This window comes from Delphinus delphis, chromosome 12, assembly GCF_949987515.2.
Source record: "Delphinus delphis chromosome 12, mDelDel1.2, whole genome shotgun sequence".
Lineage (NCBI taxonomy): Eukaryota > Metazoa > Chordata > Mammalia > Artiodactyla > Delphinidae > Delphinus > Delphinus delphis.
This window is the reverse complement of record NC_082694.2, coordinates 41,660,743-41,685,553: the sequence shown is the minus strand read 5'-3', so window position 1 is coordinate 41,685,553 and position 24,811 is coordinate 41,660,743. Positions and strand designations below refer to the sequence as shown.

Here is a 24,811-nt window from a genome sequence, read left to right as displayed (position 1 = left end):
TCTCTACCCCAAAACAGATGTACACAAAAATAACTCCATGGGGTTCACAGACCCTCCCTAAATCCATTAATCACAAATTAAGAACTCCTGCTATAAAAGATATCCTAGGCTCTTTAAAATTTAGGTCTTAATTCTGATCTTAATCACCAATAGTAGGGTTAATTCTCAATCCATTAATTACAAGCAGGAGGCAATCCATTTTTAAAAATTAAATGAATTTTCATTATTACAAAAGAAAGCACATGTTCCCTTAAGAGTATCTCTATAATTAGACCTAGTATTTTATGATTTTATATAAGGTAAATTGACATCTCTACCTAAATTCTCCACTGTTAAACTGCAGCTAGCACCAGCTGCTATCTCTGATCACAAAAATCAGGAGGTATATTAAGGAAGTTTTTAAAAACTGAAAGCTGCAAGTCATTTTGTATATAGATGCACATACAGTTAGTCATATGTCCATTGTGCCCTAAGATGAGTGCTAGAGAGCAAGTGACTGCAGACAGGAAGGAAAGCAGACTTCTCATGTATACAGTAAATAAAGTGTCATTGACTTAAGAGTGTTGTGAGTTATTTAGATCATAAAATGCATTCTTCTCAATATCAAAAGTAGTATTATTACATTTATTCTATACTTAAATATAGCCTGAAAAAGTAATAGGTACTCTACAGTACTAGCTCCCTTTCACCTTATTGCCACCATTACTCCTACTTGGATGAGTTTACAGAGTTTGCATTGTGATTACATGAGATATTTACAGAAAGATTCCAATGTTCCATCAGTTTAATTTGTTATGCATCAATAAACAGTCCATGAGTATATTCTAGATACATTTTCCCACTTCTTGGATACTTTAGGACATTTATAAATTCATTAGTAGCCACGAAGAAATGAAATACACATTTGGAATGAACTGTTAAAGGAGATAATGGCACTAAAAGATCACTATTGATTTTAGATTGTTTAGATTTCAAATATGCATATTTCCTATGCTGTTAGTCTTACTGATATTTTTATTTTTACCTCATATAAACATATTTGATGGAAAGGCTGTCCACACTGTGAATTATCACACACTTGATCAGGAATGGCACCGTCAAGTTGGTAGGCATAACAAATTCCACAATCCATAGAAAAATCCTCCGAGAAAAGAAATATTGGGGGATGGGGTGGTGGGAAAAAAGAAATATTTATAAGAATACACAAGGTGAAACTAAAAAGTGAATAATATGGTATTAGATGCTATTAAATTTTTATAAAGTTTTTATAAAGGTAACTATATTGCTGTTACAGAAAATACAGTCACATCACTATTTAACACCTTAGAAAAGCTATCTGTAAGAGAGGGCTGCCTTTTTCATCCAAAAAATAATATACATATACCAAAAAGCAGATTCTATTTTTGGCTCACAAGACGTTTTGGGCTTAAGTAATATTCCCACTATGTACATCAGTATAATGCCACTGCAGTATGCAAAGACAGGAACTGACATTAGCTGGTGATTATACTAAACTTCAAAATTCTGCAACTAAAGGAAAAAGACAAAAACATCCCCACCACTTTAGTAGTCTACATTCTTAGCAGCTTTGTCAAAAATCAATTCTTAGTTTTTTTTTTGCAGTGTAGTAGTCTCTATTCAATTTTGAAAAACTATGCTGCCAACCTTCACAAACACTTGTTTCAAGCTAATTAGAACTTTATTTCAGTCATCCATAAGCAGATAGTATAGAAAATCCAAACATCTCATTAGCTACATTGGACCTTTCCCCTATTTTTAATAATAAAGATGTCATTAATCACTTTACTGCTACAATGACCATGAAAAAAGTACACTTATAACCACCAATCAAAGGTTAACAAGTTCTTTGATGCAACTGCCGCTTGCAGTTCAGAAGTCCATTATAATATTCTTCCAATTCCTTCCCTTTCAGCCTCACTTTTCTCTGGTGCCTAAAAGAACATTTGACTTTCATTATGCAACACTATTTGGAATATCAAAGCACTGATAAGACTTACAGATTTTTCCAGGATAGCATGAGCTGGAAAATCAATTTCTAAAACATCTTTCAAATTTTGTAACAGACTATTTTCTGGATCCCTGAAAACATGAAAAAAACCTGTTATTAAATTCGTAAAATCATAGAAAAGTAACAATTATATTGCAAAGATACCTACCACAAATGTATGTTTCTGCTCAGCCTAATTCCCAGGGGTTTTACCACTTCAAATATTAAAAAAAAAAAAAGTTTAATAATTTAGGGTTTGCTGCTGTCATTTTGTAAAGTCACATTTGGCACAGAATTTGTCTCTTTTTATTGAGCTATAATTGATAACACTGTATTACAGATTTAGGTGTACAACATAGTGATTTGGTATATGTATATATTGCAAAACGATTACAAGTTTAGTTAACATCTATCATGCAGTTACAAAGATTTTTACTCTTGATGAAAACTTTTAAGATCTAATCTATTAGCAACTTTGAAATATACATAATACTTGTTAATTACAGGATTTGTTTCCTAAGTACGTGATTAGAAAATCTAAATCATATATATTATATATTAAAACACAGAAGTACACAGTTCACAATGAGACATTTTCATTTAAGATGTTTACCATTAATATCTTAGAATATTTAATTACAATTAATTTTTAATTATAATATGTAATTACAATTAATTATTTGTCTACAGTGGTAGACAAATATTTTATAATTCTGTTAAAAACATTTAAACCTGAGATCTCATACCATGGTCAGCTCCAAGAAAACAGCACTCAGGAAGCATAGTAGGATGCCTGGGGTCTACTTCTATATTTATCGAAGCATTAGTCCCTAGAATAAAAGAATATTAAAGCTTTTAGAAGTAGAACACATAATGAAACAAAAAATAAAGGAGTATTTGTCCGGGTACTTATTTCATTGTATACTCAAGGAAAGATTAACTAATTGTATTATATATATAGTTTTTTATAAAGGTAAATATACTACTAATTTATAATTTAACAAAAAGAAGTAATTTGAAAATTTTGATCATGACTAAAGATTTGGGGATCCCAAGTTTCAAAAAACAGAGCCAATCCATAAGTTAATATAATTAATTTAGATACGATTTCTGGTCAGAATTGCATTAAAGTTTGAATAAAAATTTTCTATGGAGTGAAAAATCTTTAATATATAAAAATTACAAGTCACAAGTTTAAGAAATAATCTAAATGATATCGTAATAGTCTTGAAAAGTAATAGAACAAACGTAAAAGACTAAAAATACAATAAATGGTAAAAAATAAATGTTTAAGATTTGAGTTTTATAAAAACATTTTCTGAAATCTTTATCTCCCTGTGAAGCTTTCCTGGATAAGTTAACAAAGGGGTCAATTCATATTAAATTTTTGGAAACTGTTCATTTAATAACAAAAACAACTAACAGTTTACAGAATCTAAGGAAAAGCTATTTCTACTTGGCACTAAATTCTTTTATAAATTTTAACTGTACTAGAGTATGTACAAATTTCAGAAATTTTATTGCTTTTTTTGAAGGTACACAGTGTGGTTAAGCTTAATTTGGATTTCATTTTTATGGTAAAAATGTCTTGATAAATTCTATACACTATAGAATAATCCTCTGGCTCAGGTTGGCAACAATATAAATACAATTATTACAGATCTAGCAAAAAGAGGTAATCAAGTAAAATAAAAAAAGTAAGTCCAGGTAATTCAATAAGAAAAACAAAATTACAAAAAGTTAATTTATAATTTCATTGGTTAATGCATTTTTTACATGAACACATATTCCATGTTAGCCTTTATGTCACCTAATGGCTCCAGAAAGTACTTTCACTTAACAACAATGGTTGTATTAACTAGTCTTTTGATTAATTTGCTGAAAACCTGGTCCTAAAAGCGCAAATCAATGCCTGAAGAAAAAAAGGAGCTAAAAGGTAAATATAGGGAGAGTGAATAAATACCAGGTTGTTTTTGCTGAACAATGAGAAATAAGAAGTATATTTAATCATAACCTAAGAGAAATAATTATTTTAATGGGGCCATTAAGATAATAAATTACTGCACTTCTTTGAAGAAAACAGTTTAGTATCTACTTGTTCACAAATATACCATAACTTGGTTAATTATTCCAAATTAAATTCTGTTAAGACTTTTTCAAACTTGGTAAGTAACAGTACTGTCTGTAAAATTGCTGCGCAATTATACTTTCCTCTTCTCATAGTAACATGTCACTTTTCCCCCCAGGTAATCTATTATGCCTGGGTAGAAACTAACTCAGATATGATTCACATCAAAATATCAAAATATCCTTCATAACTATATAGTATTTACTGTGAACTCAAATATAGTTAAAAACATCTAAAATCTTGAGAGGTGGAGCTTTAAAATTGACTTCATGTATTGCTTGCTCATAATGAGAATACATAAAACAATCATCTCATAGTAAAGAGAATATGGTAATATTTCCAGGATGATATTTATGGTTATTCCACATCTTATTAATTTCATATATTTATAGTAAATTAAATACTTAAAATATATTCAATTATTATTTTGTAAAGCTTTCTTTTTACTCTTCAATGGCATGCATGGCCCACTTCAGGTTCTTTTACCCTCCTCTATATTTCTGTCAGAAAATACTTCCAAACTTGTTCGTACTTGTCTAGTTTCACGAATGAAGACTTCATTATTTCTAACACAGTTTTTTTCCTAAGTAATGGAAGTTCTGAAAAATCTACTCTACAATTTCTGTGCTAATTGAAAGCTAATTAAATACTATCTCTGAATGCTACTTCCATGGATTAGACCATCACCTTTCGTAATGAAACACCTCAGTACTTGCCCTTTCTACTTGAAATATTTACATTTAAATACATAGTAATAAAAGAAATCATAGTTCATCTCCCAAAGTTTTAATAGTTGACTTCATACAAAAAAAGTCATCTAAGAGTCCAATGTCATCTTAGATTCATTTTCCTAAGTAATACAAAATACAATCAAACACCTTTAAAAAAAACCTCTTTAATCCTTTTTTACTCTACCTAATGCAATTCTGCGTGCTGTAGCACTCCTTGTAGGTTTTTCCGGCTCAAGTACCCAAGTCTTCTCATCAATTTCATCCATAACATCCCAGAATGCCTTCAGTGATTCCAGTGCTGCCAAAAACTGACTATGAATGCTTATTAAGGAGCTCTGTGAAAAGACAGACGAAAGCTGAATAAGCTGTATGACACTATCAATAGTGGATTATCTTTCACTTAGGATACAACTCAGTTTACAAGTTTTAAGCTCTGTTTCATTTCAGCTAAAACTAGACTCTAGTAAACAACAGTCAACTCTCCCTGCTTCACACCTCTTCACCACTACTAGTATTAACAGAGTTCTTTTTTGATTGTCACTGGACTGTGCACTTATCAAGAAAGAACTGCTTTTTACAAACCATATTTATTATGATGCATTTTGTACTATATGTATGGAAAGGTATACCTTGTATTAATAATTACTATTATTAACGTATACAATATACATTTAGCATAGTGTCTACAATTTTAGTATGAAAATATTTTTATTTTCTCTCAGTTATCAAGTTAAATACAGTGCTATTTGTAATTTGATTAAATTACTTTTATACACTGTTAATAAATAACTTTGCAGACTTAATTAGACAAAGAGTATGAAAAGGTTTTACACACTTTTAAAGAATTCAACAGAAATTACAAACAGGATTTCTTTTGATGTTAAATTTTTAGCCAATCTCTGAATTCAGTATTTCAGGCATTAATCCTTTATGGGAATTAAATACATTTTCACTAAATGACAAGAACTAAAGCCATCATTGATTTTAAAAATCAATTCATAAAGTCAAGAGTTTCTTATAAAATAATGTGGTATGGTTAAAAGATACAACTATTTACTAAATATTTTATATAAAAAGCCATCAAAACTAAAACAGTTTTAAAAAGAATTAAGGATTTATTTTTTATTTTTTTGCAATACACGGGCCTCTCACTGTTGTGGCCTCTCCCGTTGCGGAGCACAGGCTCCAGACGCACAGGCTCAGCGGCCGTGGCTCACGGGCCCAGCCGCCCCGCGACATGTGAGATCTTCCCGGACGGGGGCACAAACCCGTGTCTCCTGCATCGGCAGGTGGACTCTCAACCACTGCGCCACCAGGGAAACCCAAGAATTAAGGATTTTATTTACTGTTTCAAATAAGCAAAACATATAAAAAAGTCACTGAAAAACTGCTGGCTCGTATCAAATGTATTCATCCAAAATAACTGATACAAGGCAACAACTCAAGAATATGATACACCCTGAGTAAGATGAAAAGAAAGAACTCACGTCCTTAAACATGTATTTTGTACTTATGTACTTAAGGAAAACCCATTTCATCTCATCACTTGAGTCAGGGTGTACACGTAGATGGATTCATAGCTCAGATTCACCAAAGCAGTTTCAACTCTTTAAAAGTTAAGAGTAGGAACTAGAGCTTAATGAGTAAAAATAACCTTTTATTACTAGTATATTGAGGGTAGAATATTCTCTTCTAGTACACCATACTTATCCACAAGTTTAGATGCCAGAATCCAGAAATCAGAAAACTAAATACCCAAGTGTTTCTTTTTTGTTTAACTGTGAGCTGCACTTTATTTCCTCTTTCACTGAATGCACCACCATTCTTTACATACCCAAATAAGAAAGCAGCTTTGGTCCTTGTAGATTTCCTCTGATACCTAATAAATTCTGTAAGTTAGCATAAGACTTAAGTCCATATTTAACATATTTCTTGATAACTCTATTAATCCTAGTATTATTATATATTATTAAAATAATCCCCTATTCTTATTTCCATATTCAGACTTGCCATCCTTGACTTAACCTTCCGGCAGAGTACCCTATTTAAAATATAAACCTGAACAGATCAGTCCCTCTCTTCAAACCATTCAAACCAACATTCTAACTGGATTTTTTTCCCCTGTAGTCATATTCCCCTAAAGCCCATTATTTACATTGTGATTAAGCTGATTTTTGTATTCTGCAAACCTGATACTGTAATTTCCTGGTTTACAATAAACTGTTTTAAGTGCAGTTCTTCTCCAAGTGATGTTTTGTCTTTGTGATACTACCACGTAATAAAAGCAACACAAGTCCCAAGAGCTGTTCAATAAATACTTGTTTAAGTAAATTGAACTATTTGACATAAGAAAATAATCACTGATGACCACCATTCTATTTGGTCACCATTATTTACAAGTACCTTGCAAATTATGTTTTATGTTATCGTTAGTGATTAAAACCACAGTTCTTTATCATGGCTTAATATTGTTTAATATGTATACATAGATATGTTTACATAAAGTAAACTGAAATACTTTCTGTGGGTTTATTTACTACTCCAAGCTTCAGTAACCACGTTCCCTATGATCATTCCCAAATTTTTTTAAGCCAGATGGAGAACTCCAAACCTACTCAGCCATTTCTATGTAGATAACATCTATATGGCTGTCTAAGATGCACGCCATAATTGGATGGTTCCAAACGGATCTCATCATCTTCCCAAAGAAAAATTCCCTTCCCGCTGTTTTTTTAATTAGTGAAAGGGGCTACTACTTGCCCTACTGCCCAAGCCAGGAATCTAAGCATAGATTTAAGTAGATTACTAAAACAACCTTCTAACTGAATTTTCTTCCTTTAGACATAGCCCCCTATTTTAACTAAATTGACTTTTGTACTATGTAAGTCTAATACAGTAATTTCTTTGCTTACAATAAAAGTCATTAATCACTAGATGCAAACATTATAAACCAACTGGTGGACAGTTTGTTGGCATTTTTAACAGCTTTATTGAGGTATAATTGATATACAAAGAACTGCACATATTTAATGTGCAAGTTGAGTTTGGGCATATGCATATACCCATAATACCATCACCATAATCAAGGTAATAGATATAGCCAACACTTAACAAGAGATCTCTAACATGAGATCCCTAAAAACACTTAACATGAGATCTACCCTCTCAACAAATTGTTAAGTGCACACTACGGCATTGTTAACTGTATTGTACAACAGATCTCTAGAACTTATTCATCTAGCACTCTGTACCCACTGAATACCAACTCATTTCACCCACCCGCCAGCCACTGGCAACCACTACTGTATTCTCTGTATCTATGAGTTTGACTTAGATATTTCATATAAGTAGAATCATGGCAGTATTTGTCCTTTTGTGACTAGTTTATTTCACTTCGCAGAATATTCTCCAGCTTCATCCATATTGTTGCAAATGGCAGGATTTTCTTTTTTAAAGCTGTCTTGTATATACCACATTTTCTTTGCCCATTCATCTGTTTATGACAGTTGGATTTTTTCATATCTTTGCTATTATGAGTAACACTACAATGAACATGGGAGTGCAGGTATCTCTTCAAGACTCTGATTTCAGTTCTTTTGGAATATACCCAGAAGTGGGATTGCTGGATCATATGGTGGTTATATTTTTTACTTTTTTGAGGACGTTCCATACTGTTTTCCATAGTTGCTGCACCATTTTACTCTCTCACCAACAGTGTACAAGGGTTCCAGTTCTTCCACATCCTTGCCAATACTGGCTACTTTGTGGGAGTGTTTGTTGGTTTGTTTTGTTTTTGATAATAGCCATCCTAACAGATCAAAACTATGACATGATACCATGTTCTAGTTTTGATTTTTATTTCCCTGATAATTAATGATGTTCAGCATCTTTTTATATACTGGTTGGCCATTGGTATGTCTTCTTTGGAGAAACGTATGTTCAAGTTCTTTGCTCATTTTTTTAATCAGGTTGTTTTTTTGCTGTTGAGTTGCAGGAGTTCCTTGTATATTTTGGATATTAACCCTTTATCAGATAGTCTGCAAATATTTTCTCTCATTTCATAGGCTGCTTTTTTCATTTTGTTGATTGCTTCCTTTTAAAGGTATGATGCAGTTCCACTTGTCTATTTTTGCTTTGTTGCCTGTACTTTCAGTGTCATATTTAAGAGATCACTGCCAAAACCAATATCAAGAAGCTTTTCCCCTATGTTTTCATCTAGTAGTTTTACAGTTTCAGGTCTCATGTTCAAGTTTTTAATTAGTTTTGAGTTGATTTTTGTATACAGTATGAGGCAGGCGTCTAATTTCACCTTTTTGCATATGGATATCCAATTTTGCCAACACTGTTTGTTGAAAAGACAACTCTTTTTAAGAATCAGTATAGTAGTGTCCCTCTCCTTTCTCTCCATCTATATCTATATTTTAAAATCTATAATTACCTATTTCATTGAAAATCCAAGGAAAAGTTAACCAAAAAAAGTCATAAAATGCTGTCACATGGTATCTTTCATTTGAAAGTAAGTTCCCCCAAACACACTGTCCATTTCTTGTATGCTTGAATGTAAATAAAATCCTAAACACAGCTCTGCTTAAAATGCTAACTCTGTATTTTAAACAGAAAAGGTATGTTTTAAAAAAAAAAAAATGACAGCAAAATAAAAACACAAAAAACCCATAAAACAACCACCCTGAAACTAGAAGTCAGTTGATAATTACGGAAGAAGTGAATTTCAAATCCTAAAAGTCATCATCAGTCTCCCAAGGTAACAGAAATAAAAGCAAAAATAAACAAATGGGACCTAATCAAACTTACATGCTTTTGTACAGCAAAGGAAACCATAAAAAAAACAAAAAGACAACCTACAGAGTCAGGGAAAATATTTGCAATGATTTGACCAACAAGGACTTAATTTCCAAAATATACAAACAGCTCATATAACTCAATATCAAAAAATCAACAATGCAATCAAAAAATGGGCAGAAGACCTAAATAGATATTTTTTCAAAGAAGACATACAGATGGGCAACATGAAAAGATGCTCAACATCGCTAATTATTAGGGAAATGCAAGTCAAAACTACAATGAGGTATCACCTCACACCAGTCAGAATGGCCATGATTAAAAAATTGACAAACAATAAATGCCAGAGAGGGTGTGAAGAAAAGGGGACCCTCCCACACTGTTGGTGGGAATGTAAATTGGTGCAGCCACTATGGAAAACAGTATGGAGGTTCCTCATAAAACTAAAAATAGATTTGCCATATGATCCTGCAATCCCACTCCTGGGATTATATATCTGGAGAAAACTATAATTCGAAAAGATACGTGCACCCCAATGTTCATTACAGCACGTTTTACAGTAGTCAAGACACGGACACCACGTTAATGTCCATTGACAGATGAATGGATAAAGATGTGGTATAAATATACAATGGAATACTACTCAGCCATAAAAAAGAATGAAATAATGCCATTTGCAGCAACATGGATGGACCTACAGATTATCATAGTAAGTGAGGAATGTCAGAAAAAGAAAGACAAATACCAAATAATATCACTTATATGTGGGACCTAAAATATGACACAAATGAACTTATCTATGAAACAGACTCACAGACATAGAGAATAGACTTGTGGTTGCCAAGGGGGAAGCGGGGTGGGAGAGGGATGGATTGGGAGTTTGGGATTAGCAGATGCAAACTATTATGCATAGAATGGATAAACAACAAGGTCCTACTATACAGCACAGGGAACTATATTCAATATCCTGTGATAAACCATAATGGAAAAGAATATGAAAAAGAATATGTATCTGCTGTACTGCAGAAATTAACACATTGTAAATTAGCTATGCTTCAAAAAAATAAATTTTCTAAAAAGTCATAATCAAATTTTACACAGTATTTTTATGTTCCAAATAAAGAAAGTCTGAAAAAGTGAAAAGTGAGACACAGAAACATTTCTCTTAGCAATTTTAATGAAGTGGACATTAAAACTATTCTATCAATAAGCCTCTGAAAAAAAAATTTTCTACAACTGCTTATTTTGTCTATTAAATCATTCACAAACTCTTAATTTTCAATTGATTACCCTACTGAAAATGGGGGAAAAAAGTCTAAATGTTAACAGTGCAATTAAATATTCTATATACATCACCATAAATGCCAAGGAAGTACCCTATAATATGACCAAATTTGATATCAAAGTTCAGTAAGTATTTTGCAAGGAGAAAAGTTCTCTAAAAATTTTTTTTTCAAAAATAAAAATTGCCAAGTCCTCGTTTTTTAATATGAGCAGTCTCACATCACACCAAAACTACTGTGCAACTGCCTTAAGTTTTCTTTCTTTCTTTGGGGGGGGGGGGGGGAGACACTATGCAATGTAAAATAACATGTGAATCATATAAAGAAAAACTCTGATAAAAGGTGAGAAAGTTAATTTTAAGAGGTAACATTAAAATACAAAATGTTGGTAAGGATGTAAATCAACATGAACTCTCACATTCTGTGGGTGAGTGTATAAAATGGCACAACCATTTTTGAAAAGATTTGGCGATTTCTTTAAAAACTAAATATATCCTTATTTGTAACTTAGCTGTCCATAAAAAGACTTATGTAAGGATGTTCATAGTTTATTCATAAATGTCAAAAATTGGTATAAGTCCAGATGTCCATCAATAGGAGAAATGATAAACTCTAGTATATTCATGCAATGGAATACTACTCAGGAATAAAAAGAAAAAACTACTAATACATGTCACAACATGGAAATTTCAAAACTATGTTGAGTGAAAGAAGCCTACGTACATAAAGAGTACATACTATATGCTTCTGTTGATATGAAGTCTGGAACAGGCATAGCTAAGGTATGGTTGGGAAAAAAACAATGGATATTTACTGGGAAGAGAGGAGACTGAATGATGGTAATGTTCTGCATGTTGAGTATGGACTGCACCAGTATATTCATTTACTGAAATGTATGATACACTTAGGATTTATGCATTTTATTATTCCCAAATTTTACAAAGAACTGAACTCTAGTTAAAGGTATGCATACTGAAGTAAGTATTTGGGGGAAAGATCTGATACATGCAAATTACTGTGAAAGGCCTCAAAAATCAGATGGATTTATGGATGGAAAGAGGTACAATGGAAATATAAGTGTTAAAGCAAGTACAGTAAATGTTAACTATAGAGTCTGGGTGGTGTATATATGAATATTCACCATAAACCTTTTCAATGTTTCTGTATGTTTGAAATTTTATAATAAAATATTGGGAGGAATTATATAACTTATATGAGTTATTTATTATAACTAAGAAAGTTAATTAAAACTATTTTTTCTGGATTAGGTTATAGACTAATTTTTTTCAAATATTTAACAACTGATCTCTTTACATACATCTTTAAATCTATATATTTAAAACCATCTCTAAAACAAAACATAAATATGCCTTCTGAGAAAATCGGCTCACTGTATGTGGCAAGTTATAATCTTTGAAATGTCTGTAATAGGTGTTCTTAATCAGAGTATCATAAGGTTGGGTTAAAAAAATGCATTTTATATTCTCTAAGTAAAATATAGCCTTTCACTCAACTATGGACATAGATAACAAACCACACAAATGGTATCACTACCTGTAACTTTCTCTACAATAAAAATCACACTGCAATCACTTAGAGAACTTAAACACTAATATCTACATTCCATTCTCAGCCATTCCTTTTTAATTGATCTTGTTACAATGCAGCCTTAGCACTAGGAATTTCAAAAGTTCCCCAAGTGATTCTAATGTGCAAAGTTGAGAACCACAGGTGGAACAATGAACAACAGCCATCCCTGTTACAGTCTAAATGTTACCAGACATATTTCTAAAAGATTCAAGCTCATGAGGGAAAAGAAAGGCATCCTTATGAACATTTACGTGATAACTTTAATTTCACTCTTTTTTCACTGTTGATGTTTAATATTTTATTTATTTTTGCAACCAACTTTGGGATTTAGGGAAGCATACAATGAATTTGTAAAAATGGAACACAGTTTATAAAATTAGACTTATGGAGAAAAGTTTTAACTTTAACTTAAAATAGTCAATTTGTAGCCATATACAACAAACTATCTGGGTCAAGAATCAACGAATGCATGTCCTCATTTATAGTATACCAAGTTATACAAAACTAAGTAATACTACAAAATGAATTATGTCTTAATACAATTCAATACAGCAAATGTGTATAATGTGTAGGTGTTATGCTCTACAGTAAATACTGATTGATATAAGATACAATAGAGTATGTTAGTTAAGTTCATAGACTTGTAGTCAAATATTTAGTCTCATTCCTAGTTCCACTACTTAAAACTAGTTGCATCTTTCTCAGCAAATTACTTAATCTCACTTAGCTTCTGCAATATGGAAATACTGTTAATCCTTACAAGATTTGAGTGAGATGATGTATATAAAATGCTAAGTGCTCAGGATACAGTATATGCTTAAAATTGATAGCCACTATAATTAAAAGACATATGGTCCCTGACCTAGAGAAATTCTATCAAATCAAAAAATATTTGTACCATATGAGACAAAGGATTAACACCCTTAATATAAAAAGTTACTGAAAATCAATTTAAAAAATACATATGTATTTTTAAAAATAGGGGATTAAAGACAGTTTCCTAGAGAAAAAATTCACATAATCACACAAAAAATACTCAACTTCCTAAGTTTAGACATTATTTCTAATTGCAAAATTTCAGGTAAGAGAAAGAGAAGAGATGAGCAAAGCCTCACAGTTAGAGGATGGTGAGAATAATGAGGTATACGGGATGGGCGTCTGCTTTCCCAGAGTAACTTTTCCTTTAATAACTGAGGTAGCTCAATTCCATGGTGTGGCTTCTTTCTTACAGCACTCCCATTACTAGTCACTGCTTTATTACAGAACATCACTGAAGAGGTGAGCATTCTATAGGTCCTATGGGACCGTGGTACATGCCCTTAATCCATTCCAGAATAATCAAGAGTGGTTTTGTTCTAATTCAGCACCAATGATTTTGTTCCAAGGCTTCACTAGTCCCTGGGTAGTGTGGTTTTAAAAACCCACTTTATATAAAAATTTTTATTTCCTTCTTTGTACTTTTCCATACTTCCTACAATAACATATATTATTTGTATAATCATAAAGGAGCACATGTAGAACTAGAAATAAATGGTCTGTCAGCTATCCTTTCATTTCATGAATGTGTACAGTGAAAAACATACTAAACTCAATTCAATGAAACTAATATTTCAACCATGTGTCAGGACTATGTTAGGAACTCCAATACAAAGATAAAAGAACCCAGTACACAGAGAGGTCACCATTCTAATCTTGACGGGTAACAAAGTATCTGATATCAAGACATACCCAGCCTCTTAAAGACTTAATATTACATCTATAAATGTGAGTGTGTGGTAGATAACTTCTAAGGTGACTTCCAGCTCTAAAAGTCAAGAACTCTAAATATAACTTTGAAAATCCATGAAGTAGGTGATTCTGTCCAATTAAAAGTAGGTATACTTCCTTTCAAGATGCCAATTACTATAACATACTCCCATTTATTTCCAAATCATGTTTATAAACATATTTTCTCATTGAAATTATATATAAATTATACGTAACTTATATGATTCACTGTACAACAATCATTTCCTCTTTAATCAAAAGAACTTTTATACCAGAATCAAAATATTTGGATTACACTTCATATCCCCATGTATTTAAGGGGAGAAGTCAAACATGCATTATACAACTACTGTTTTTTTCTAAAATATAGGGACAAGATTTCAGTCTTTTAAAACTTCTGAGTTTGGGAATAGGTTTGAAACCACAAATTTCTAGCAGGTATAGAAAAGCAACTACACAGCTCAAATATGATGAAGATCCAAAAATTACACCCAGAACACTGAAACTGGTTAATTCATTAATCAAAGGAAAATGTCAACCTTTTTAGCACATATACATAATTTAAAGAAATAAATAGAAAAAAAAAACTGTAGAAGGAAGACAAAAGAAATTATCAGCAAAACCAAAAAAATAAAAATTTTAAAACCTCAAAAGCAGGGGTTTCCCTGGTGGCGCAGTGGTTAAGAATCCACCTGCCAACGCAGGAGATGCGGGTTCAAGCCCTGGTCCGGGAAGATCCCACATGCCGCGGAGCAACTAAGCCCATGCGCCACAACGACTGAGCCTGTGCTCTAGAGCCCACGAGCCACAACTACTGAAGCCCACACGCCTAGAGCCCATGCTCTGCAACAAGAGAAGCCACCGCAATGAGAAGCCCGCGCACCGCAACAGAGAGTAGCTCCCACTTGCCGCAACTAGAGAAAGCCTGCACGCAGCAACAAAGACCCAATGCAGCTAAAAATAATTAAATAAAATAAATTAAACAAAAAACAAACACAGAAAAGGCTTAGTGTCCCAAAAGCAATAAACTATCCTACAGAGAAGAAAAGTATCCCAGTAACCAAGATAACAATGTAGGAGCCTCTCACCTAAGCCTTGCTGTCGGAAGGGAGAGGATGTGATGCTAAACCACCTCTTGTCCTTAAAGTGCCAAAAAAATTTTTTTAAAAAGGAGAAACACTGAGAAAGTTAGAAAACATAAAACAAGGAGAAAAGAGTATATTCTATATTCCACTCTACCTACTCCAAAGATTTGCAGCATACCATGTTGAAGGCATAACAACCACAACATTCATTATTTTATCTATGTATCTTTCCGTCTATTTTTATGTGGGGTAAGGCAATCACTAAAAAAAAAAAGGCACAGACTAACCACCAGACATTGGAAAACTGTATCTGTAACATTCCATGCACTGGGAGCACAAGAGCTAGGTTTAACAGGGAAGATATTCCTGATATGGAGTCCAATCTTCCCGTGTGAAAAGCAAAGGTCAGAAGATTAAAAAGAATGTATTAATCTTGAGGGGAAAAAAACCAGACATCTCGACATGATTTGAAAAGAGCAGGCATAAAGATATTAATAAGAGATCAATTTAATATTAGGTTCACCTAAGGCATTTAATGAAATTCTCTGCACTGAAATCAGGATACCTGGACTGTTCTATATATAGGCTTCTCGGTGAGAAGATCTGTATGTGAGATCCCTGTGTTGATGCACTGAAAATTTCTGAATAATCCCAATGCTGAACAGTCTGTTTGGTATGATAGATTTGGCATTTAAACCTTTAGATCATTGAACCAGTAGAAAGTTCATCTGGTCAAATGTCACCAAATCATGACCTTTCCAAAAATATTACAAGGCATATTCTATCTCCCGACTAGTTTTATATTACTGAAACACAGTCTATTTTGGAAATGCTTGCCAATTTTTATTGCTGGCAAGTGTGATGAATCAAGTACCCCAATATTTGACCAGAGAAAGGTCAAGCTGGTTATTCTTGTTTATGTTTAATAAATAAATAAACCATCAGAAAACTAGGTTATATCAGTATTCTACAGAAATCTTGAAGGGTATCACATTTTCTCATGACACACAGCCAATAAACAGAGAAGATGAAAATGTTCTTATTAACTCCATGGCTAGAGGATATATAGTTCGTGAAAGAAATCGGTGCTCTGGTTTCCACTGTCACCATCCACTGACGAATTGCTTATATGCTTAAGTCTAAACTCTTTTCGAAACATGCTAGTCCCGATTACTGAAATGTTAATAATTTTTTTTATATTCGACAAAGAAACTGGGTAACAAGTACAAGCTAAGAAGTTAGTGGCTGTGGCCATTATAGAAGTTGCATAAAATTTTTCAAATGGTGGTGACAAGCCAAAGGAAGCTGATAGCAACTGTAAAGAAAGTTCTGTAGGGGTAAGGACATCATTTGAGATAAGACTAGTACACTCTTTGAATTATAAACAGAGTTTTAAAAAGGCCCGTCAAGTTATATTGCTTAGAAGGTCACGTATAGCTGCAAAAGTTTTGTTCAGTCTTGAAAAACAAATCAAACAAGCAAAAGGCAACCATCAGGATTTTTTTAAAGAAGGTAAATTTCTGCGCCGTAAGTATAACTGGTATATTTGGACCCTTGTCCTACGTCATCTATATTTGTAGCTATAACGTTAAGTGATATATGCAATGATAATTTGAGCTTGGGATCTCCCCCAAAAAGCAAAGCCTGAGGCCAGGGCTTGTGTACAGATAGGTTATTGGAAGTAATCTCAGGGACTGAGAGGGAGTAGGGACTGGAAACAGTATAAGCGAGGAGAGAAAGCTAAAATAAGGGTGTACTTTCAAGATGGTTACTGTGGTCAATGGCAGCTCCGTGAGAAGTTCTAGAGAAAGCTCCTCAGAATTGCCACCCAAGAAACAGAATTCAGGAGCATTTATTCACTGTCTTCTATTCCTGACTGGTCGAGTTGCCCTAGGAGGGTTATGAATTCTCTCACATTTCCAGATCTGCATACATATGTATCCCTAATGGCTCCCATAAACATCACTGGTCCTAGCATCAGAAGAGCTGTGGGGCAAAGAAAGAGAGAAGTGGTAGAGCTTAGGTGAGGTGTTTTGTCAAGATACACAATCATGAAACAAACTGAAGCAATATGGCTGAGTAAAAAGTGGATGCGAAGGAAGTGAAGTAAGGAGCAAGAATTATCTGATTCCTAAGCCATTTGCCAAACAGGGAAGTAACATATGGTCAATTCTCCAAGAGTTAAATAAACCTATTTTGAAAAAACTTTCCTCATGAAATTAATTTATATAAAGCTTTAATAGTAATAAAAGGGATATATTTGAAATACCCAAAATATATATCTATATAAAATATTCTGCCTATTTTGTGTTGTTGTCTTATTATTGAGCTTTCAGAGCTCTTTATATATATTCTAAGCACAAGTCCATTATCAGATACATAATTTGCAAATATTTTCTCCTAGTCTATACCTTGTCTTTTCACTCTTTTAACAGTATTTTTCAAGAGCAACAAGTTTTAATTTTGATTAAGTCCAATTTCTCAACCTGTTTTTATAAGGATCTTGTTTTCTGTATTGTGTTAAGAAATCTTTGCCTATCCCAAAGTCACAAAGCTTTTCCTTGTTTTTTCCAGAAGTTTCATTGTTTTAGGTTTTACATTAAGTTTATGATTCATTTTGAGTTAATTTTTACATATGGATTGAAGTTCATCTGTTTTGTATATATGTATATATATAGCAAATTATTTGTCCCATTTATTGAATAGACTCTTTCTTCCACTGAATTATCTTTGCACCTTCACTGGGAACAGCTGTATGCATACACAGTTATATGGGTATACTTCTAAATTCTCTATTCCAGTGATCTTTTTTTCATACTTTATATTAATACTACAGTGCCTTGATAGATAGGTTTGTCTTAAAGGTAAATTTATAAGTCTTGAAATCAGGTGGTATTAGTCCTCCAATTTTGTTCTTTTTCAGTTTTTTGGACTACTCTAAGTTCTCTGCATTTCCATATGAATTTTAGAATCATTTTGTCAATTAAAAAATCTACGGGGATTTTGATTGAGATTGCATTGAATCTATAGATCAATTTGGAGAGAACTAACAAGTTAACAATACTGAGTCTTCTAACTCATGAATATAGTTTATCTCTCCATTAATTCAGGTCTTTACACAAAAGATTTGTAGATGCTTCACCAAAGAAGATATATGATGACAAGCATTTAATACGTTCAACATCACTTGTCATTAAGGAAACGCAAATTAAAATCAAAATGAGCTACCACTACACACCTATTAGAATGGCTAAAATGAAAATGACTGGACATACCAAATGTCAGTAAGGATGCAGAGAAACCAGAAGCCTCAAGCACTATTGTTAGGAATGTAAAATAGCACAACCGCTTAAAAAAAACCGTTCAGCAGTTTCTTAAAAAGTTAAATACACACCACTTAGATGATCTAGCCATTCTAACCCTAGGTATTTGCCAAAGAGAAATGAAAGCATATCTTCATATAATGACATTCACATAATGTTCACAGTAGCTTTATCTGTAACAGCCACATCCTGGAAACACCCCATCTGTCCATCAACAGGTAAATGAACAATATATGGTTACATTCATACAAAGGAGTACTACTCAGCCTAAAAACAATGAAATATTATTACATGCTACAACACTGATAAGTCTCTAATTTTGCTGAGGAAAGAAACCTGACATAGAAAAGTATATAGAACTATATAAAACTCTAGAAAGGAGAGCAGCAGTTGCCTGGGGTTCAGGAGGAAGGACACGAGGAACAGAAGGGAGAGATTAAAAAGGCGAAGCGGGAAACTTGGTTGTTGTGGAAATGTTTATTATCTTGATTGTGGGGTTGATTTCACGGGTGTAAACATTTGTCAATGCTCACCAGATCATACGCTTTAAATATGTTTAGTTTATGGTATATCAATTATACCTCAAAAAAGCTGTTTAAAAAAACACTCATTCTGGGGCTTCCCTGGTGGCGCAGTGGTTGAGAGTCCTCCTGCCGATGCAGGGGACATGGGTTCGTGCCCCAGTCTGGGAAGGTCCCACATGCCGCGGAGCGGTTGGGCCCGTGAGCCATGGCCGCTCAGCCTGCACGTCCGGAGCCTGTGCTCCGCAACGGGAGAGGCCACAACAGTCAGAGGCTCACGTATCGCAAAACAAAAAAAACAAAACAAAAAACAAAACAAACAAACAAAACACTCATTCTGATTTCTGGACAGTAATTAATCTATACATTAGTACCTTCTTTGCAGTAGATCTGCAGTAGATTTCTCAACTTTTAGGACCTAAAAAATTTACAAAACAGCTGTATTTCTAACAGCAAAGACAAAGACAGAAGAGTAACTGTTCATAAACCCACCACTTAGATAATAAAAGCTTATCAGTTTTATATGTATATATTGGGCAAGGAAGGAGAAAGGATATACATGGGAACAAAGATGTTAGCTATTACCCCATAACTGTTATTAGATTATGTTAAACTAGGAAAGCACTTAAGCAGAAAAGTGTGCACACTGCCAATCTCAAAATGTAACGCTTATTATCTTTAAAAGCATTTTGTTACTTTTATAATACCTGAAGTGATATAATAACGTCAGTCACTTAACCAGATCTTAGAGTATAATATCTTCATCTTAAGTACTATTATTTCCAGTATTTTAATAATTTTCTCACAGTCCCAGAATGTGATCTTTTGTGCTCTGATGACACTTAAATTAATAGCATAATTTTCTGGTACTTGCAACAGTTGCTTTCCATTCTGATTTTTTATACTTTCCTATAATATGCACACATAAATCCTCTAATAATCATTTTTGTCTTTTTCTCTGAGGGATTCAAAAGGCTTGATTCAAATATCAAGAGATTAAACTTCTAAAGAAATTTAATTTTAACATTAATTGCAATATTCCCAATCAGATATCTTTAAAGAGATAAATCTCTTAAATGTTCAGTTCATTTGATCTTATTTGCAAGCTTCATTAATTTTCTCAACTCTTTCTGTAGGTGTAACTAAATCTATTAAACCAAATGCTATTCTCTGTCACACAATCCATAAAGAATGCATCACCTCTTCTTACAGTTTATTTTTACTATAACTGACCACTGATGATTTAAAAGATTTGCTACTATTCTTAAGTCATGTGGAAAGTATATATGCCCACAAAGTTAAATGAAACACATTCACTCCATGTGTAGCCATTACAGAATGACTGCAGCAACTCTCTTAATAAAAAAGATAAGGAAGAGAGAGAGGGAGGGAGAAGTAAATAAATGTCTGTCAAGTGTATGTTGAAAATGAGTAGGCACTTCCAACATGGTCCTAAGCTATCCTATATTATAGGTCATTAAAAAAAGAAAAGAAAAAATGTCAGGCCAATTAGGTGAGGATTCTGGGTAGATGACTGAGTAGGAAGCACCCGGAATCTGTCTCCCCACCTAGACAATAAATGCACTGACAGAAACTATTTTGGAACTCTTGAGTCTACAGAAGGCTTGCAACTTTGGTTAATTTCAGCTCTTAGCTACCCATCACCCTGCCCCACAGCTCCCTGACAGGCAGCCCTGCACACACTTCGGGAGCACCCTGCACACAGCTTATAGGAGCCAGGGTGGGAGAAAAGGAGCTGTCTTCCAAATATCAGGTATCTATGCTCTGATGACTGACTGCTGCTTCTAATCTCAGAGGAATACACAAACAGGCAGTTGGATATTGCTGCTGTACTTCCTCCCACTGTTTCAAGTCCTTCCCTCTCTTGCAGAAGTGACCTGCAGCGTACTTAAGGAGCCACTGACCCTCCCCCCCTTCATTTTTCTCTTTTTCCCCTTTTGAGTGTCAGACTTTAAAGACTAGAACATTCAAAAGCAACTCAATGAGTGAGAAAGCAACTGGGATGAGTGAAATGAGGTACAAACTTCCAATTACAAAATAAATGAGTCATGGGGGTGAAATGTACAGCGTGGGGAATATAGTCAATAATATTGTTATATCTTTATATGTTGACAGATCGTAAACTAGACATAATGGTGGTGATTTTGAAATGTATAGAAATATCGAATCACTATACTGTGCACTAGAAACTAACAAAGTGTTGCAGGTCAATTATACTTCAAACAAGCTCATAGAAAAAGAGATCATATTTGTGGTTACTAGAGGGGAGGGGTGGGGGGAGGAGGAATTGGGTGAAGGTGGTCAAAAGGTACAAACTTCCAGTTACAAGAAAAATGAGTGCTAGGGATGTAATGTACATGATTGATATAATTAACACTGTTGTATGTTATATATGAAGTTGTTAAGAGTAAATCCTAAGAGTTCTCACCATGAGAAAAAATATCTTTTGCTTTTTCTTTTAATTTGTATCTATATGAGATGGATAGTCACTAAACTTATTGTGGTATTCATTTCATGATGCATATAAGTCAAATCAATATGCTGCAGAGCTCACAGTGCAGTGCAGTATATCTCACAGATATACAGTGCAGTATGCCAACTGTATCTCAATAAAACTGAGGAAAAAAAGGCAACTGCCTTTATAGGAAAATTTTGGAAGTCACTCTGCATGCCCAGGGAAAGGCTCAACAAAGACCAGAAAAGACCCTAAGAGTACACCTCAGGCTGATCCTTGATGCAGAGACAGCCTGCAACAATCAAGAACACAAAAACATAGACCAAAAAAAATAGGGAAATTTTGATCTTTCCTCTGGAGAGAGGGGAGGATCCAACTTCTAAAGTTACCACATTATATGACTAAAATTTCCAGTTTTCAACAACAACAACAAAATCACAGGGCACTAAAAACAAAACAAAGTGTAGCCCTGATTCAAAGGAAAAAAACTAACAGGTTCCAAACATAGACCTGAGAGTATCTCTACTAGACAGAGAATTTGAAACAACTGATACGTAAGCTTTAAAGTAAGATGTAGAGCAAGTCAAGAAACCAATGTATGAACAAAATGGAAATAACAACAAAGAGAGAGAAGACTTTCAAAAAAGAAATTCTGGAGCCAAAAATTACAATAACTAAAACGAAAACTTCACTAAGAGAATCCAAAGGTGAATTTGAACAGGCAAAAAAATCTGTGAACATGAAGATAGGACGTAAGTTATTATGGCTGAGAAGCAGGAAGAAAAAAGATTGAAGAAAAGTGCATGAGTCTAAGGGAACTGTATGATACCATCAAGTTGACCAATATATGGATTGTGGGGTCCCAAAAGAAGAACGAAAATGGCAGAGAGCATATTTCTATAATGGTTGACAAATTCCCAAATTCGCTGAAATACATAAATATACACATCCAAGAAGCTCAATGAACTCTAAGAGATCCACACCAAGGCACATTACAATCAAGCTTTCAAAAGACAAAGACAAAAAGAGAATCTTGAAAGAAGTTGAGAAGTGACTCATCACACACAAAGGGAACCTCAAAAACTATTAGCAGATTTCTCATCAGAAACTTTGATGACCAGAAAACTGTGGGCTGATATATTCAAACTGCTAAAGGAAAAAAAAATTGTCAACCAAAAATCCTATAGCTGGCAAAATTATCCTTCATCAGTGTAGGAGAAATGAAGACATTCCCAGACAAACAAAAGAAGTCTGCTACCATTAGACCTGCCCTGCAAAAAATGTTATAGGAAGTCCTGTAGGTTGAAATAAAAGGACACTAGACAGTAGCATGAAGCCCTATGAAGAAATAAAGATCTCAGTAAAGGTAAATACATGGAGCAATTATAAAAGCTAGCACTATTATAAAAATGGTTTTTAACTCCACTCCTTGTTTTCGACATGATTTAAGAGATTAAGGTATTTTTTAAAACTAAGAATTATTCAACTCAATGCCAGTGTTACAGTAACTTTGGTTTGTAACTTCACATTTTGTTTTCTACATAACTTAAGAGACAAAGGCATTTAAAAGAATTATTAGTTTACGGTTTGGTGCATACACTGTGTAAATATATAACTTTGTGACAACAACAACTGAGAAGGGTAGGTACAGAGCTGTAAAGGACCAGAGTTTGTATGTTATTGAAGTTAAGCTGGTATAAATTGGAAGGTTATAACTTCAGGATGTTAAATGTAATTCTGATGGCAACCACAGAGAAAACAGCTATAGAATATATACAAAAATAAATAACAAAGGAATTTAAACATTTAACTCCAAAAAAAATCAACTGAACTCTAAATAAAGCAGTAATGCAGAAAATAAGGGACAAAATAACTATAAGGCATATAGAAAAAGCAGCAAAATGACAGATTAAGTCCCTCCTTATCAGTAATAACTATAAATGTAAATAGGCTAAACTCTCTAATCAAAAGACAGAGATTGGCAGGATGGATAAAAACACATGATCCAACTATATGCTGTCTACAAGAATATCACTTTAGATCCACAGACACAAACAGGCTTAAAGTGAAAGAATGGAAAAAGATATTCCATTCAAATAATCACCAAAAGAGAGCAGGAGTAGCTATACTAGTATCAGACAAAATAGACTTTAAATCAAAATAGGTTACAAGAGACAAAGAAGGACATAATATATTAATAAAAGGTTCAATACAGCAAGAAGATATAACAATTATAAGCATTTATGCAGCTAATAACAGACTATCAAAACATGAAACAAAAATTAATAGTACTGAAGAGAAATAGTTGTATAATAATATTTGGGAGACATCAATACCCCACTCCCAATAACAGACAGAAAATAAGGAAACAGAGGACTTGAGCAACACAACAAACCAACAAGATCTAACAGACGTATATTGAACACTCTACACAGTAACAAAAGAGTACACATATTTCCCAAATGCACATGGAATATTTTCCAGGACACATCATGTTTTAGGCTACAAAATACATACAAAATAAATTTTAAAAGATAGATATCATATAAAGTATCTTTTCCCACCACAACAGGATGTAGTTAGAAATCAATAAAAGAAAGAAAACTGGAAAATCCACAAATTTGTGGAAATTGAACAACATACTCTTAAACAATCAATGGATCAAACAAGAAATCACAGTGTAATTAGAAAATACTTAGAGACAAAAAAGAAAACACAGCATACAAAAACTTACAGAATGCAGCAAAAGTACTAAAGAGGCTATTTATAGCTATAAATGCAGACATTAAAAAACAAGAAAAATCTCACCATCAACAACTTAACTTTACAACTACAGGACCAAACTAAACCCAAAGCCAGCAGAAGGAAATAAAGATTAGAGAAGAGATAAGGTAGAGAATAGAAAGACAATAGAGAAAATCAATGAAACCAAAGGTTGATTCTTTGAAAAGTTCAACAAGTTGACAAATTTTACATAAATGGGACTAAGAAAAAAAAGAGAATTCAAACTACCAAAATTGGTTATAAAAGTGGGGACATTATTACCATTTACAAAAACAAGAAGAAATGTAAGAGAGAACTATGAAAAACTGTATGTAT

The 24,811-nt window shown here is 33.3% G+C and overlaps 1 protein-coding gene across 3 annotated transcripts in view; it reads right to left on the bottom strand.

The window, feature by feature from the left end:
* The window catches only part of FANCL (FA complementation group L), a 78,314-nt gene that overhangs the window by 791 nt on the left and 52,712 nt on the right, over positions 1-24,811 (bottom strand). For 2 of the 3 annotated variants that reach the window (XM_060026559.1, XM_060026560.1), the window contains 5 exons: positions 5,052-5,202; positions 2,755-2,838; positions 2,178-2,223; positions 2,019-2,100; positions 1,025-1,141 (listed from right to left, as the gene is read on the bottom strand). In XM_060026559.1, the coding sequence (XP_059882542.1) occupies positions 1,025-1,141; positions 2,019-2,100; positions 2,178-2,223; positions 2,755-2,838; positions 5,052-5,202 (480 nt within the window). The remainder of the gene's footprint in view (positions 1-1,024; positions 1,142-2,018; positions 2,101-2,177; positions 2,224-2,754; positions 2,839-5,051; positions 5,203-24,811) is intronic. The other variant, XR_009521449.1, reaches the window with a different exon arrangement.